Source organism: Thunnus maccoyii, chromosome 2 (assembly GCF_910596095.1).
Source record: "Thunnus maccoyii chromosome 2, fThuMac1.1, whole genome shotgun sequence".
Lineage (NCBI taxonomy): Eukaryota > Metazoa > Chordata > Actinopteri > Scombriformes > Scombridae > Thunnus > Thunnus maccoyii.
This window is the reverse complement of record NC_056534.1, coordinates 10,386,009-10,403,713: the sequence shown is the minus strand read 5'-3', so window position 1 is coordinate 10,403,713 and position 17,705 is coordinate 10,386,009. Positions and strand designations below refer to the sequence as shown.

Here is a 17,705-nt window from a genome sequence, read left to right as displayed (position 1 = left end):
GGCTCCCATCACTTACATTGAAAGTGCATTATGAAGGGATCTTCTAATGGTCAGTATGAACAGGAGGAATGATTATGCCAAGAAAAACGTGTTTCAGTGTTCATTTGGACACCTGACTGTTGTTTTAGGACAGACTTGGAAAACTGTGAAATAAACTGAAATTCCTGACCCTGAAACTCATTTAAAAGTGTTTTTCTGAATGGTTCTTATATGTGTAGTGCAGCTTATTAACTTAAGCAGCAGTTCGATTTCCTGGAACATCTTTGTGGTTGGGAGTTTGCGTGTATTTGATGCCCTTTGAGGAACACTGATTGACATTTTCATTGATAAAAGAGAGGAGACAATGAGTAAGCAAATGAGTAAGCAGAGTAATAGGCTCAGATTTAAAGCCCAGAGATGACTTGTCTGCAAGTATCTGGAGTCCAGATCACTAAAAACAAGTGACCAGATTCAAAACCCGGGAGTAACCATGGATAGTGAACTCAGCTTTTAACAGCATCACCAAAGTTGCCTTTTTCCAACTCAGAAACATTTCCAGAATCAGAGGCTTTATTTCTTAATCTGACTCAGAGAAACTCATGTATGCATTTGTCATGAGCAGGCTGGATTATTGCAACTCTCTGTTTATGGGTCTTTCAAACAAAAAAATCCAGAGTAATAGGCTCAGATTTATTCCAATATCCAGACAATAGCGTAATCTCCTTGACCCCCACCATCTGCTGGTTCCTTTTTTTTTGACGGTTCTTTAAAAGTACCACCCCACAGGGGTGTCACAGGCCTGTTTTGACAGATGGTTCATGTAAGACTAACATGAATTCCCTTTCGATTTCCGTTCACTTGAAACAATAAAACAGTCAAACAGGTTGTACACCATCTTTCTTGTCACACTAAATCACTTTTGTGTTAATCCTCTGACATTTCTTCTGATACAATATGCTTTATTACTGTTTGTCCACCTGAGTCAGAGTTAAATGTAGATAATATTTATATTTTCTTTTGATCCACCTGCAGGTTATACTGCCTGGTGATGTAAGAAAAAAAGTTGTTAATTTTCAAGTAGTTGCACACACTTGAAGCACATTCAGCTGCATGTTTGTTTCCATGACTATCATCTTTGAGATTCTGTTGGGAACTGGCTGACACAATTCACAGCTCTCAATCGTAAGTAACAAATAAACTTCCATTAATCTTTTTTTTTTTTTACACGGGTCATTAATTGGATAGTTATTACAAGACAGACAGATGAGATGATAAAACTCCCATTTTTACTCATTTATTACTCCCCATATAACTGACACTCAATTGTTACGAAGTTACTAAATAGTGAGCAGTAAATTGACATTTAATCATCATCTTACTGATCTTCACTTTGTATCATCACTCACAGTGGTAAAGTCGCAAAACAGTAATTGCGGTGCAATGCATTGTGGGATCGTTAGCAGAACTACTTTTTTCATTCCATTGTGAAATTTTTTGAGGGCTCAATTTCGTGAATTAATGTACAAACTGAAAATTCAGACACTCAAATTAAATGGTGGAGGGTAAATATAGTGCACCATATAAATCTGTATAAGTTACTTGTGTTGTACCTGTTACTGTTAGATTAAAAAAGAAGCACAGTACATGAGAAAGAAAGAGAGACAGACAGAACAAACACAGAACCATCTGAGAAGTCGTCCTTGGAAACTGTTTGGAAAAGGGTAGGCACTTTCAAAAGATACTTGGGAGGTGATCGGATGAACCGTCTATCACCATCTACCATGCGAGGCAGCTGGATTCACGAGATCATGTAAGAATCCTCATAGGATGCTAATTGGTCCAAACCATTATTGGTCCGCACAAAAGCGAACAACTTGAAGCCCGAAAAGATGAATTCTTATGTGATCCTTGATGTTGTGATCTCGAGAATCCAGCTGCCTGCCAAAAGTAGCATATTATTTTTTACACACACAAACACACACAGTTGTCATTTTCTAAGCAATCTATCAAGGACCAGATTAATGCGAAAACATACAGTGGAAAATTAAAAGTGTGTGTGCTTGTTGGAGTATGTTTGTGTGTGTGTGTGTGTGTGTGTGTGTGTGTGTGTGTGTGGGTGTGGGTGTGGGTGTGTGTGTTTGAACAAAACACGAGGCGCAATTTTTCATGACATCGTAGCAACAACACAAAAAACAAGATAAGCTGTGTTATTGTTCTCTTTCTAAAAGACTTCTTCATTCCACAAATGGAATGTGCCACAGATTCCAGTGATACATGCCAGCTGCATCTCTGTCAAAAGCTTGTTTCATTTAACCTTTAAAGCTGGTATTTGCTATAGGCATTTCACTGTTTTCCTTTCTGTGAAACGCCAGAGCAGACAAAGATGTTCAAGTACAATCAGTTTCGATTCTGATACAATTTTTCTCTACTGTTTCACATTCAGTTTATCTCCACTTGATTTCAAGACCAACATAATTATTTTAAGATGTAAAGATAAGTCACTATGTGAATTTACCTGTAATTTATATGGTCAAATGATTTATTGAACCCCAAACAGATAAGAAATATTGTGTTTCAATGGTAGGAAAATAAATGTATAAGCCCTCAGTCATTTATTACCTGTTAAATGATCAACTGATCAGCTATCATGCTTGATTAAAGTAAAGCAAGTGGCAAGTTGTGAATAGCATGGCCCTAGAATGCATTTCTCACTGTGGAGATGGTTTGTAATGATTACACTTGTCTCCAATGAGGTGAGGGTCGCAGGTCAGGGTGTACTGGACCTCGAAGCCACCGTTCTTGGCGCCGCCTCCCGGGGCTGGACAGGTGAAGGTGTGTGTCCCCTGGATCAGGTATTTCACACATGATCCTAGAATGTCGTCATTGCTGTATGTGTCCTCATCCCAGACCTCAACCTTCAAACCCAAGTTTGTATCCACCTTTATGAAAATAAATTAAAAATTAAAAATACAATTACAATCTTACAATCAATTTAATTCACAGTGTTTGTACACATTATTGTGATCATAATACTCTATGAATCTAGCATTGCACTTGTAAAACATTGTCTGGCTCACAATTGACAGTTTAAATAAGGATAAAAATTGATGCAGCAGAACCAGAGATATTGTCTTTTGAATTCCATGCATTTGTCTAAACCTGATGCTTACATTACCCACAATGCAACTCAGTTCATTCAACATTACAGATTTTGGTGTGTTATGCTAGTAGCAGCTAATGTAGCCTGCAGCTGCTAACCTCAACCTCAACCTCACTTCTTTCTAACACCATAACCCCCCCCAAACTTCAGCCCCAAACGAAGTGACATTATTTAGGGCAATTTATCAGACTGTGCAGCTTTTTTCACATGATACAGTAGTTCTCGCTAACACCTGTAAACAGAAGTACTGAGAAGATTTACTGACCTTGCCCAGATCATAACGAGCATTCCATCTAGGGCTGTCGTTTGACCAGATCATATGAGTCCTGTGGTAGATGGAACCATACCACATCTTGGCATACCTGAGAATTAGAGAAAACATGGAAAAGTAAATAATTAAGTAATGTTTGAGTTTGATATATGTCATATTTGAAGTGCCAGCCTAAAGACTGTGTGTGACAGTTCTAATAAAATCTTGGTTGCAATCTGTGTCAAACTCTACGACATCAATTTGAGGCATGTCATATTGTGCGATTAATGCGTGGTTATTGCCCCCATCATTTTGGTTTGTGTAAATGTTTGGGATGGTTTGTAGATGAGGGTCGTAGCAGCAGCATTGTGAGAATTTAGAGCAAAATTCCAGACTTCTGTCAGAATTTTGCCTCAGGCTGCAGTGTATTCTATTCTGATGCTCGCTCTCTCACTTAACCACTCACTCGCTTACTTACGCTACCTTGAGTTTCCCAGGCAACGACACAGACGTTGACTCGCGTTTCAAAACAGCACTGCTCAGAGGCTCCCAAACGCTATTGATTTCTGAACGAATGGATATTTGGCGTTATTTTCGGCATTTAAAGAAGTAGTTTTTGGCCTGGCAGGGGTTCTCGCCAGGCCTGTACTATTATGGGGGAAACACTGGGCTGTCTTTAGTCGAGCACCATTTTGGATTGACGACCAAAGCTTTGATCAAGTTTCTCTCACGATTGTCAACTTTCATGTCAGACAACACTGCATAGTGTTACACAGTGGGACTTTACGCACCCTTCAGTTGTGCCAGTTGGATCTCCTTTCAGACCCCAGGCTTGGACGATGGTCACCACCAGTGTTCCTTTCCAGGCCCGTTGAGGACAGCAGTTGGGAGCCAGGTTGGGAATGCGCCACCCACAATCTGGTTCTTTGGGTGAGTTAGGCACAGCGTTGTCTGCTAAGTACTGCTCAATGGCAGCCTTCATCCCGGCCCTCTGCGTCTCATTTGGCACCAACTCGTACACTGGTCTGAGGGAATACTCAACAATATCTGGCTGGTCCTTGAGGGTTTTCAGCCAGTTCTCATAGCCCAGGGAGTCGTTATGAGAGAGTGAAAACTCCCCTGACCAAAAAGTGCCTCCTACCACCTCTGTTTGATGTTGGTGGAGACCAGAGCTGTATGAGTTGGACAAGTCCTGGTTCTGTAGGACACTGGTGCAAGACTTATGGTTACTGGATACTGTCACCTTCCCCAGGCCTACAGAGACACCAAGTGATAAGCAGGAGTGCACCTGGAGGACAGGAGGAGAAATAACATGTTTTTATGGCCAATGGTCGACAGTGCTCCCCATCACCATCATCAAAATATCAAATGAGGGAATATCTTTTCGAAGAATAGCGTTCATCCCTCCAGTAAATGACACACTATTGGAGATATCATGGAGTTTGGTGTAGCAGCATATAAATGATTTACATCGTTTGTTTGAATGTGCTCAACTCAAAAATCTTATCTTTCTTTCAAGACAGTGTAACGTGTGAAAGTGTGCATATGGAGTGTGTGTACAAATTTAGCAATTTAGTTAATGTGTACTGACGTGTACTACTAACCTCATCTGAGGAGAGCCCATTCAGTGTGGACAAACAGCTACGTGCAGCTGTGACTCGCCTGAGTCGTCCCCCAAGATTAACCTGAAACGAAGTACAATGTTGTTGAGACAAAATTTTTTTTTTTTTTTTTAATTTGCGAAATAAGGAAATAAGAATGATGAATGTGTGTGTGTTTTAACCTGGCGGATATAGTGTGTGCCGTAGGTATTTATGAGTTCACTGTACTGAGCCCTGGTATAGGAGTCATAGGAACTTGACAGCCTTGCCAAATCCTTACTGAACTCAGGGCTGAGGGGTGGTGTGCTTGACACACGGTAACTAGACTCAGAGACACACTGGTAATTTATCTGTGTATATAAACATAACTGAAGAATCAATAATTCTATGGTGATGCAGGGGTCTTCACACCTTACCTGTAATGGCTACAGGTGACCCTGTGTGTACTAAAGAAGTAGCGGTCCTCTCGTGTCCTTGCTGTAGCAAAGTTATACGCAGACGAACGTGTTCCCCCTATATCCAGGTTGGCTGAAACAAACTTATCTAAATCCAGGCCAAACTGATGAAAACAAAAGATCATAATCTGTTTATTCTGTTTTGTTCCAACTATAATCACCATCATGTAGTATATTAAATATAACCATTGATTTATAAAACCATTATTTATTTGAAAATACCTAATATACCTTAATAAAAATACCTTAATTTAACATAGTGTTCTGGAAGCATTAAGGACAGCAAATTGAAAAGAACATTATGTGCACCTTATTTAGGCAGAATGGTGCTTCAAAATCTAATATCAGCTCTGCAGTCACTGCAGCAGTGAAATGTTTCCTACCTTCCAGTCATTACTGTCCTGGTAGGTGTATGTGTTAATCAGTGAGCTGTGGACACAATTTACAGGAAAGAATCATCATTAAAACTCAATTTTTTCAGGATGTCAAAATTTATATTCACAAATGAAAAGAAAATTGGAATTGAATAGTTTGATTTTCAATTGTAATACGTGATAAATGTCAACAATTTAGGTCATGGAATACAGTGGCTGCATGAGTCTGTGTGGTTTGATAGTAATCACAAACACTCAAATGCCTATTAAAGGGGAATGACTCCCATTTTTGAGTACATTTCAGGTTGTGTCACTTTGATGCCAGATTTCATGCGGAGACACTGATTGGATGAAAAAATAAATCACATAAGGGGAGAAACCCCAAAAGGCTCAGTTCAGTGAACACTGGCACAAATTCATAAATATTTACTGACCTGCCTTGAGGCACAGGAATGACAATTAAAATGTGAAAATGAATGATATAATCCTTTCAGTGATCATGATGCTGTGTAATACAATACCTAACGGATGTGTGTGCACTGCTGTAGAGGTCAGTATTGCATCTGCTGAATGCACGCCAGTCCACTACAGAGACTGGCAGCTGAAAATTAAGGTGAGAAAAGCATGATTAGCATCTGCACAGGAAGTCTGTGCAATTCTTTAAGTTGCTGCAGAAGTCTGTGTTTGCGCCTTTCTGATTTAAATTACTTTCTGCAGCCTGTCGCCTTGAATAGGGTTGGAGCAGAGGGTACAGGTGTCACTTGGAGTTAGGTAGGTCCTCACATCAACCAAATAAGCTCCTTTTCGCCGCAGGGTGACCACATCAAAGCCCTCTCCCACCAGGTTGTGGCCTGGCACAAAGGGAGCAGACTCACACTGGCTGTAGTTCCCAATCCGACAGGAGAGAACAGGGGAGTGGTACAAAACAAAGAGGAGGAAACTAAGGTAGAGAGGGGGTGAGGATGAAATGGAGAGCATGGCGGGAGGCAAAGAGACACTGAAATGTTTCAGAGAAAGACAGAGACAGTGGAAAAGGAAATCAGTGAGTGTCATTTCAGCTACACAATTATTAATGACTGCAACAAGAACTACAAACATTAGTTTCTTTATTACCCTGTTGCAGGATGAAAACATAATTTTACCTCTATGTATCTGTGTATTAAGTTTGCTATGATGTCTTGACAATTTATCAAACTGTGGACCTTGTTTCATGTCTTTATCATAATGCTCATCAACCAGTTTATTGGACTCTTCCTCCTCTTTCTTCTCCTTCTCTCAAAGTTCATCCAACTCTTGCCTGTCTTGCATCTGCTAGGAGCTGATTAGGTGGTCTTTGCTGCTATCAGCTGTCACTGTCATGTACACCTTGTTTTTCATGTCGTATTTGATGTGTTAAGCACCACAAGTGAAAATCCATTCACCTCTACTGTGTCAGGAAATCACATAAAACATTTGATGACAACTGAGGCTACTCCACCTGCTAATGCAGACTGTGAGATAAAGTTGAAAACTCTAAATAAGATAGTAAGTGATTATTTTGTCAAAACTAAATCAAATTAAAATAAATCTGCATGAGTAAATACCACTGTAGGTGAGTAATATCATTTATTTTGTAATTTGGGTGAGCTGACCCTTTAAATGTTTATCATGCACATGTTTATTTTTTGTTTATGTTCATGTTTATGATTACCTCTTCAGGTATCAACAGGGTTTCTCAATGTTTCTCTTTTGTGTGTCTCAGTCAGTCCCAGGATGTTGTGATTGTCAAGTCTGCAGGTAACAGCAAACATTGCGGTCATATTTACTATATAATAGCCTAACAAATAGTGGAATAGCAGAAACAAACAACTAATTTCAAGATTTATTGGAAAAGCATGATGTTAAAGAACATTTCCCTGAAATAAGCTGCAATGATGCCTTCCCATAAGTCTTTGAATTTATGTCGTGCTTGACTGGTGTTACAGGTACTGGTCTGCAGCACCCATAAGCAGTTATATGTATCATGAAATACAGGACAGAAATAAGGCAGAGAGACATGGCTTGTTGCTGTTGAATTGTCCACAGTTGTGTTTATTTACATCTCATTCACTGTATAGTGTGCATTGCCCTTTTCTTCATTTAACCAGTCTTTACTATCACTGGACATTCATTGTCTCACTAGACATATTTTCTGTGTTTATACAACATGTACAAAAATGAAATGTCAAACTCTATACAAACACATTTTCTCTCTGTGTTACTTTCATATCTATACATTCATAGTTCCAAATAAGTTTTGGCTATAGTTGCATCTTAAATGCACAGACACACAGATACTACCAACTATCAGGCGGGCTTACACATAACAGTGCTAATAACCGAACATCTGAACATCAAATTCATACACTAATACTGTTCCCAACACCGTTTTTAACAGATTTTAAAATTATTATACATCTTAAACGTCACAAATCATTTATGGAGTCAACCAGTATGTAAAATCAACCAAAATAGTGGAGACATGTGGCCCAAACTAACATTTCAGGATTAGCATGTCCATTAACAGGAAGATGTGTGTGCGCCTGACGCCATTGTTGTTATTCTTGGAGGTTACTACTTTTGTAGCAATGGGACAAACAAACTCTCACTGCCTGTTTCACTCTCATACTTAAACTGAAATTATCTCTTAGCATTAGCTGACAAACTACAACAATTTCTGTAAGTTTTTGACACATTACTAACCTGAATACAGGACAGAAACGTGAGACAGAGAGACATGGCTTGTAGCTGTCCACAGTTGTGAGGAGGAGACAGCTGTGTATGCTCCTTACTACAGTCACTGTGGCAAACCACGGTCTCAAAGTGCCACCTATTGTCAGAAAACTGCTATAGCAGACCAATTATCCCGATTTAAACTAAATTATTATTTTTTTTAAGAAAAGGAAAAACAGTACACAAATAAAATAAATATCCTCTTTCAAACACACTAAAACCAAACAATTTCATTTATTTAGTGGGCACCACTTAGTGGGCACACACAAAATAAAAATGACTCCCGGCATTTCTCAAACTCTTTACCTCCGACTTTTAACCGTTCTTGACTCTTAACCTCCTTAATTTTCAAATCTTTATTTAACAGACAAACATTGTGAACGGAGTCTTTGTAGCTGATCCACAGTAAGTATATGACACGTGTGGGATGTGAGCATGGCATACATATAGGCGGAATGTATGGTACTAGTGGGTGTGGAGGTGAGGTGTGTCCCTCTTTGATTCTATTTTCTTCCTGTAACAGGATGGGATTTGGTAAGTATTCAGGCACAGCGTGACTTTCCTTCCTAGGAGATGCTGGAACAGCTGGGTCTTCTGCTGGTTCTCGGGTAGGTTCCCTCTGATGAATGGTGAGTTGCTCATGGTGGGTAACAGGTCTCTGCTCTGTTCTTTCTGCAGGTGTCCTAAACCAGTATCCAGAATTACAGTCACCATCTGAATCATTTTCAGTGCTGTCACTCATGTGTGTTTGTCTTTGAGTGTCTGTCACTCTTGGTTGTCTTTGTCTGTGATGTGTTTTCCTTTCAGGGATAGGTCTGGCTTGAGATGGGGTGACTTCAACAGGTAAGTCGTTCACCAGCAATAGGAGATTGTGATGCAGTGTTGTTTTTTTTTGCTTGTCTCTGGATTTAGGACAGACAATGTACACTGGACTCTCAGCAAGTTGACTTTTGACTATGTAGATAGCCTTCTGCCAGGGCGATCTTAATTTGCCAGGTCCTCCGTGTTCACTGAGGTTCCGGACTAGGATTCTGTCTCCTGGTTGTAGCACAACCCCTTTTGCTTTCTTATCATATGTTACCTTCCCTCTTGCACTAGATCTTTTGCTTTTTTTACTAGCAATCTGGTAGGCTTCTGACATTCTCTCAGCCCATTTTTCTGCATATCCTCTGAGTGAGTCTGGTTCCTTTTCTACAACTAACCCAAACAGCAAGTCAACTGGGAGATGAGGATGGCAGCAGTAGAGGAAGAAAAAGGGTGAGTAACTGTTAGATTCATGACGGGTAGTTACAGTTATATGCGTATACAACATGCCTGAGGTGATCCTTCCACTGTAGTTTCTCGCTTTCAATCAATGTTCTCAACATCTGGAGAATGATGTGGTTCAGCTGCTCAGCCGGATTGCCTTGTGGGTGATAGGGCGATGTTCTTGAGTGGCCGACTCCAGACAGTTTTTGCAATGACTGAAACAGTTTGTTCTGAAATTCACAACCTTTGTCATGATGTAGTTCGGATGGATATCCAAATCTGGGTATAAAGGCATTGAAAATACTAGGGCTGTAGTGTCCTGGTCAACTGGTTGATTAGTTGGTAGATATGCTCTTGTCCAACCAAATTCTCATTGGTCGAATAATCTCTGTGTTACTTTCATAAGAAGAAGAGTGCAACATCAACAGCCTTCCAGGATTAATCCATTATTTCCTGCGGTGGGAGGGACAGACTGTATTCAAAACACCCCCGTTGTTTTCACAACTTTGAACTCGCCCAACCTAATGGAGACTGCTGGGTCTAATTGTACTCAATGTTTACTGAGCGTTTACTGAACGTACTGAATGTTTACTGAACGTACTGAATGTTTACTGAATCAGTGTTTTTCCTATAATTATATCAACAAGAACTCCCGCCAGGCCAAAAAAAAAATTTTTAATGTCAAAAGTAACGCCAAATATCCATTGATTTGGAAATCAATAGTGTTTGGGAGTGTTTGTGCAGTGCTGTTCCGGTACGTGAGTCAACCTCCGTGTCGTTGCCTGGGAAACTATTGGTAGCGTAACTCTGGCATTGCGTAGTACATTTGCGTAGCAATCGGGAAAGAGTGAGCGGCAGGAAAGTGACGGTGGACACGAACGGAGCAGAAAAAAAAGGTTAGCAGTAAGTTGTCAGTCTGGCAGTAAATGTACAGTACAGAATCCAGTGTGTAACAGTTAATAAATGCTAAAAAGTGACGTCTGTTGTTTCCCCAAGTGCTGGAAAAGTGAAGGGGGTTAGCTCCAAAGTTAGCAACAATAGGTTAGCCTAACCGACGCGAAGAAATGTGTGACTGCGGAGTTCACTGTGCACTCTCTCCCGTTACAGCCGACCCCCCCCCCCCCCCGCGACTAATAGATTAGTTGAAGATTTCAGTCAACCAAGACTTTCTTTGGTTGACTACAGCCCTAGAAAATACGCTCAGCAGCTGTTTTTCCACTTTTATTCTTGGTGGGATATGCCTGAGCAAATCTAGTGAAGTGATCAACTTCCACTAGAATATTCATACCCTCCACAACTGGTTTTCAGATGCAAGTAGTCAATACATACAAGCTCTAAAGGGAAGTTGGATGTGATGCTGCCCATGGGAACTTGAATGTGTGTTGCGGGTTTCTTAGATTTAATGCATGGACATTTGTGGGTGACACAGTCCTCAACTTCCTTGGCCGAAAGGGCCAGTAAAACCTCTCCCTTGCAAGGTGGAGCACTCTTTCTGTGCCAATATGGCGTACCTCATTGTGGAGATCTTTCAGAGCTAGCATCCTGTATTTCAGGGAGGTCTAGTTGCCTTTGCTGATTTGTTTGTCTGTAAAGGAGGTCATTTTCAAGGTATGGCCTGTTCCACTCATGAAGCAACTTTCGTGTGGCTGCACTTACAGTTTTGCGTATTTCAGCTGTCAAGTTTGTGTCTGACTCCTTTAACTCAACTATCTTCCCTTTAGCTTGATCCTCTCTTTGGGCCCTCACAAGATTGTTGTGGCTGATAGTTGACATCTGAGAATGAGATTGCTGGTGAGAGTCTGAGGGAGAAATGTTGAGGGCTGCAACCCAGGCCACATCTTTCTGTTCTGCTGCCTGACTCCCACTCTATGTAGCACACACTGCCTCTTTTGAGAGATCCCCTGTACAAGCCACTTCATATTTCTCCATATCCAAGGGGAGGTGAGACAGTATGTCTGCATCCATGTTTGACTTTCCAGGCCTGTATTTGATGTTGAACTGGAAATATGAGTTCCCCAATCCATCGATAACCAATACCATTGCGTTTTTCTGTACTCATGACATAGGTTACCAGGTTGTTGTCCGTGTAAACAGTGAATTGGGAGCGTAGTACAAGTAATCCTGAAATTTGTCAGCCCATTTAAATTCGGAGAACTCCAGTTTCCCACTAGCAGATGGTAATTGCGTTCGGCTGGTGTCAACATCCTTGATCCATATCTAATGACTCTTAATTTTCCATTCTGGTGCTGATAAAGGACAGCTCCTAGGCCCTGGTCTTATGCGTCAGTATGTAGCATGAAAGGCAGGTTGAAATCGGGATATGCCAAGACAGGTGGGTTTGTGAGGAGGGTGATGAGTTGTTCGAAGGCTTCCTGATGTGCAGTGGTCCAGACAACAGGCCCTCAGGAAGGCAGCTAAGGGTGTTTGGTGTTTCTCCCACGTGTTGGGATCTGGGTTTTCTCTGGCTTAGTTTGGAGCAGCTCGTAGATCGGTTTTGCGATCCAGGGAAAACTTTCTTGCTTCACCAACTGTCTGCAGTGTCTTGCTTGTGAGGTTTCATACGGCTGCAAGGTCATGTGGGTCTATTTTGACTCCTTCGGCTGACACGAGATGACCCACGTACCTGACCTCTTGTTTGAAAAGTTCACATTTCTCAGGTTTAACTCCATAACGCTGGAGAGTCTGGAGAACTTTGCGGAGGGCATCAACATGTTCATCAAATGTTTTTGCGTAACAGAGCACGTTGTTCAAGATACTGGATGTGGCACTCATCTCTAAGAGGGACTAGTATCTCCTCCGTACTCTGCTGAAAGGCTGCAGGGGGTGTTTGAGAGTCAAGATGGGATCCAAACCCATTTGTAGAGACCCGATAGAGTAATGAAGGCAGTGAAGTGGTGCAAACACTCAGCGACAAAGCCCTGGCGGTAGGCTTTCCCCTGGTCCAGAATACTAAATATACCAGGTATAGCCACCAAGGGTGTCTGTTAGGTCTTGTATTCTGGGCAGCTGGTTTTGATCAGGGACAGTCTTTTTATTCAGGAGGCGGTAATCAATGCACAGACGCAGGCTGCCATCTTTCTTCCTGCCACAGACAACTGGAGCAGCATATGGGGACTTGGATTTAACTATCCAGCCTCTCAACAAGAGTTCCTGTGTGTGCTCCTTCACTTCTTTAAACAGTGGCTTTGGGACTGTTGAGTAGGTTCTCTGTGCAGGTATTTGTCCTCAAGAGTGATTGACATCTACAGGCTCGGTATGCATTCAATATCATTGCTGTAACGTGCAAAAGCTCCAGCTTTTTCACAAAGCATTTTGTTACCTTTTACACTTTGTTCATCATTGAGGTGACTAAGGTTGATGGGAGGTTGCCATGGGGATCGACTGGTGGCAGCAGATGATGGAACAACTCTGTTAACGGCCACTGTGGGCTTGGGTGTCTCAGGGGAGTCTGTTGTGATCACTTCTTCAACACAGTGGATGCTTCCAAGGATTGTCTTTCTCAGTAGAGTGACTGCATGTTTTGTGTTGTTCCCCACAGGTAAAGCTACATAGGGTTTCCTTGGATTTTGTACCTCCAACAAAGTGTCACTATCATCCAGATCTGTGGGTGTAGATTGTTATCATCAGGCTCAAACAGGGGGACTGAGTCAGAAGGGCCCATGTTGGGCGGGACTTGGCATTTGACCCAGGCCATCTGACCTGCTGAGATGACAGTGTCCTGTCTGCCTGTCTGTAGGCACCTACACTGCACAGAGGGTTTGTCAGTCTGAATGAAGTTCACAAGGAACTCTGCCTTTTCCGCTGGTATCAACATGGCATTACAGAGCAAAGCGATGAGGGTCAGAATCAGCTTTTCAGGTTGTTCCCGTATCATCTCTTCCACCATATTAAACTCCAGCAGTGGTCTCGCCAGAGCAACGCTGCTGACAAGAAAAGGCACAGTGATTGACAAATTGGGGTTCTCATTCCCCAGTAAGGGCAACCAAACCATCAAATGGGATGGCGTCACCAGTCACTGCACAGACTTTTAATTCTTCGTCATCAATGATTTCGCAAAGTGGCCTAACAGTGGTGTCGGGTAGGTACTTGCTTTTCCAGTCTCTATCAATCATGCTTACTTGGGCTCCCGTGTCTAGCAGAGCACTGACTGCTAAGTCATTTAAATTACAATGGGTGAGGGCTTTTCTCTCAGTGAGCTTGGCTAAGTGTTCACTTTTGTTGTTAGGTAAGTCATGAGTGAGTCCATTGGTTGTTTTGTCTGGTTGTTTCTGTCCCTGGTTTTCTGTTACTTTGTTTTCTGTTTGAGTGTTAGACTTTGTGATTCTTTCTTTGTCTGGCTGAGCAGTATGACATGTGCTAGGCTGGGACAGTAGCTGGTCACTGTTTGTCCCTCGACAGGAACCGGCTCCAGTTTCCCTGACATGTCGGTTTCATCAGACAGCCCACTGCTCTGTGGCCCTCTTCACCACAGTGGAAACAGTGAGTACAATCATGACAATTCTGTTCAACACACTTATCACAGCCGTGCAATTTCTCTCTCCTACACTGACCCAGGAGTGGCTGATCTGTTCTGGCTTTTGTGTTTATATGGACTGTTGCATGAGTTCAACAAGACTTGTAAATTTTTTAACTTTCCCTGTTAACCGCTGAATCATATCTGCCTTTGGTTTATTCTCTAAACTTTCCTCCTTAACGCTAGGACACTGAGCAGTGTTAACTTCAAGCTGAGCACTGTATGCATTTATGAGCTTTTGGCAGGTGGCTGGACCTGTCCGCCACTGTCTTTCACTTTCATCACTCATTATTTTCTTCATCAGTTTTAAGATTGCCTCATCAGTGACATCGTCATACTTATGTCCTCGATCCTTATTCATCAACATGTCTTCCCACGTTTGATAACTCTGAGGACAGCTCTTGCAATCTCTGCATCACTGAACTGCTCCTTTAAGCCTTCTTCAATCTGCCAGCAAACACCACTGTAACTGATTTCTGACCCCTGGTCTCCAATCTGACCCCCTGAATCTTAAATTCTCTGCGTTGAGGGTGCGAAAGCTCTCTTAAGACACCATTTTGTCATGTGTCACAGGTGTATTTTCACTTAAACACTTGGTGTCTGTTACATTTCTACTCTGTAACATAGACTATATTTTCACAGGTGACTGAGGTGCAGACTGTGGAGTGGGTGTGGGAATGTACTGCATGATTTTTTTGCTAAGCTCCTCATAACTAGTCAATGTCCTCTGCAGCTCTGTGTCATAGGTGTCCCTAGTTGTAGTGGCTGCACTGCAAGTTACACTAGGAGTACCAACTTCAGTACCCTCACTACCTGTAGCCACAGCTGGGTTAGCATCAACATTAGTTTGACTTACTTCAACATTGACGTTTGGACATGGATCATTTGATACAACACCATCTGTGACGTGCACTTGTGAATCAGAAACATGACCCAGAATGACTGTATCAACTGCGTCTTTCAAGTCTAATAAGTGTGCCATACCTAAATCCTCTGACTCTAGTAAGGGCTTATTGTTCATGAAGCTGTTGATGTATTCGATGATGTATTCTGTTACAGGTACTGGGGTGCAGCATCTATAAACAGTTATATGTATCCTGAAATACAAGACAGAAATGTGAGATAGAGAAACGTGGCTTGTCGCTGTTGAATTGTCCACAGTTGTGTTTATTCACATCTCATTCAGTGTAGTGTGCATTACCCTTTCCTTCATTTAACCAGTCTTTACTATTTCTGGACATCATTGTCTCACTAGACATATTTTGTCTGGACATATTTTTCAAATGTCAAACTCTATACACACACATTTTGTCTCTGTGTTACTTTCATATCTCTACATTCATTCTGCCAAATAAGTTTTGGCTATAGTCGCATCTTAAATGCACTGACACACAGATACTACCAACTATCAGGCAGGCTTACACATAATGTTCAGTGCTAATAACTGAACACCTGAAAATCAAATTAACACACTTAAACTGTTCCCAACACAATTTTTAACATAATTTAAAATTATTATACATCTTAAACGTCACAAATCATTTATGGAGTCAACCAGTATATAAAATTAACCAAAACAGAGGAGACATGTGGCCCAAACTAACATTTCAGGATTAGCATGTCAACTAACAAAAAGACGTGTGTGCGCCTGGCGCATTTTTTGTTATTGTTGGAGGTTGCTACTTTTGTAGCAGGGAGACAAACAAACTCTATCACTGCCCGTTTCACTCTCATACTTAAACTGAAATGACCTCTCAGCATTAGTTGACAAACTACAGCAATTTCTGTAAGTTTCTGACACATTACTAACCTGAAATACAGGACAGAAACGTGAGCCAGAGACGTGGCTTGTCGCTGATGAATTGTCCACAGTCGTGAGGAGAAGACAGCTGCGCATGTACCTTATTACAGTCACTGTGGCAAACCGCGGTCCACACTGCCACCTATTGTCAGAAAACTGCTATAGCACACAAATTATTCTGATTTAAACTAGATTATGCTTTTTTTTTTTTTTAAGAAAATGAAAAACAGTACACAAATAAAACGCATATCCTCTTTCAAACACACTAAAACCAAACAATTTAGTTTACCAAAATGTGATCACACTTTAGTGGGCACCACATTGGCCGCAATGTTCATAACTGCAGAGTTAATCCACTCAGCAGACATATTTTTGTGGTATTTCTGATATTATTTACAGTGACAGTTAAAGGTACTGTCTAGTGAGAATTGTAGCCTTAATTGGTAAGTGATTTTTGTTGTTCCTTCAAAATTTGAGAGGGAGAGAAGGAGAAATGCAGTGGCTCAGCAAAGTTGTTAAGATAATGCTGGTGATATTCTATATATTTCCTTTTGAAAACCAACAATGACTTCATCATTCTGTCTAGTGTTTCCTGAGTTGTCAAAGCATGATGGCTATATCCTATATTTTCCTGCCATAGATTTCTATTGCTGTCCAGAAACATTTAGTGGGATTAATAAACAGAATCCTTGTCGCTGCTCAGATTCTTTGAAAGCTCCTTCAAATAGCAAAGCCTTTTCTCAAAATCTAACTGTATAACCATTTGCTATAAACTGTCATTCCTTGACATGTCTCTGACTGAACCAACTTACATAATAGAAACACCCCTTCCATCTTGGTGTCTCAAGTTTCTGGAGAAAAGTCGGGATAAACATTTTTTGTTTTATGTAAGGTTACAAGCTGTACAAATTTTAGATGCTTTGCACGTTGCAGTTCTAAATCTGTCTTTCCTTAAGTTTTGAAGACACAGCTCATGTTTCCATATGCTTTATTTGCATGAGAAGGTATGGTAGACATTACAGATTTGACACAACTGAACTCTGAATAAGTACCAACAACCATAAATCCGTAATTGCCAATCTAAATGTAAATCACAGGATAACCCCATCACCAGATTCTGTGACTACTACCTTGGTTTTAAATATTCACAATGTAAATATATGATCTACAGTATTGAGTATTTGCACATAGGTTCATTTAGTCACGACCCCATCATACACCCTTTGTGTGCTTTTCATTTATCTGTAGTGAAGTACTGTATGTTTTTTTGAAGATGTCCCTGTAATTTTCTTATCAACTGGCTGTAGGTATACATGTTACAATTACACTGATGTGTCTTTATAATTGACAGTATATTTTAGTGTTGGTGCAGTGTGAGTGATTGCATTTATACTCTGCATTATTTCCTTTTTATAATCACACATGCATACTATAGATTAGCTGTACTGATAAAACAAAGAGTAATTGTCCATTGTCCACCCTAGTTCTGGTCCAGGATGGACAACGGACACTTCAGACTGGTTCCAGTTGTTAGTTATGAATAAGCAATATATAAATTTAATAAAAACAGCTT

At 40.9% G+C, this 17,705-nt stretch overlaps 2 protein-coding genes across 2 annotated transcripts in view; both read right to left on the bottom strand.

Annotated features, from left to right (window-relative positions):
* The window catches only part of LOC121904857 (perforin-1-like), a 33,160-nt gene that overhangs the window by 6,909 nt on the left and 8,546 nt on the right, over nucleotides 1–17,705 (bottom strand). The gene's annotated exons all lie outside the window — the stretch shown is intronic.
* On the bottom strand, nucleotides 130–16,156 carry LOC121904892 (perforin-1-like). The gene is made up of 12 exons (XM_042422683.1): nucleotides 16,142–16,156; nucleotides 15,316–15,428; nucleotides 7,510–7,589; nucleotides 6,528–6,816; nucleotides 6,341–6,420; nucleotides 5,829–5,874; nucleotides 5,407–5,549; nucleotides 5,173–5,311; nucleotides 4,994–5,074; nucleotides 4,181–4,677; nucleotides 3,405–3,501; nucleotides 130–2,918 (listed from the first exon to the last, which is right to left on the bottom strand). The coding sequence occupies exons 4-12, from the start codon at nucleotides 6,795–6,797 to the stop codon at nucleotides 2,688–2,690; spliced, it is 1,584 nt and encodes a 527-aa protein (XP_042278617.1). The 5' UTR covers nucleotides 6,798–6,816; nucleotides 7,510–7,589; nucleotides 15,316–15,428; nucleotides 16,142–16,156; the 3' UTR covers nucleotides 130–2,687.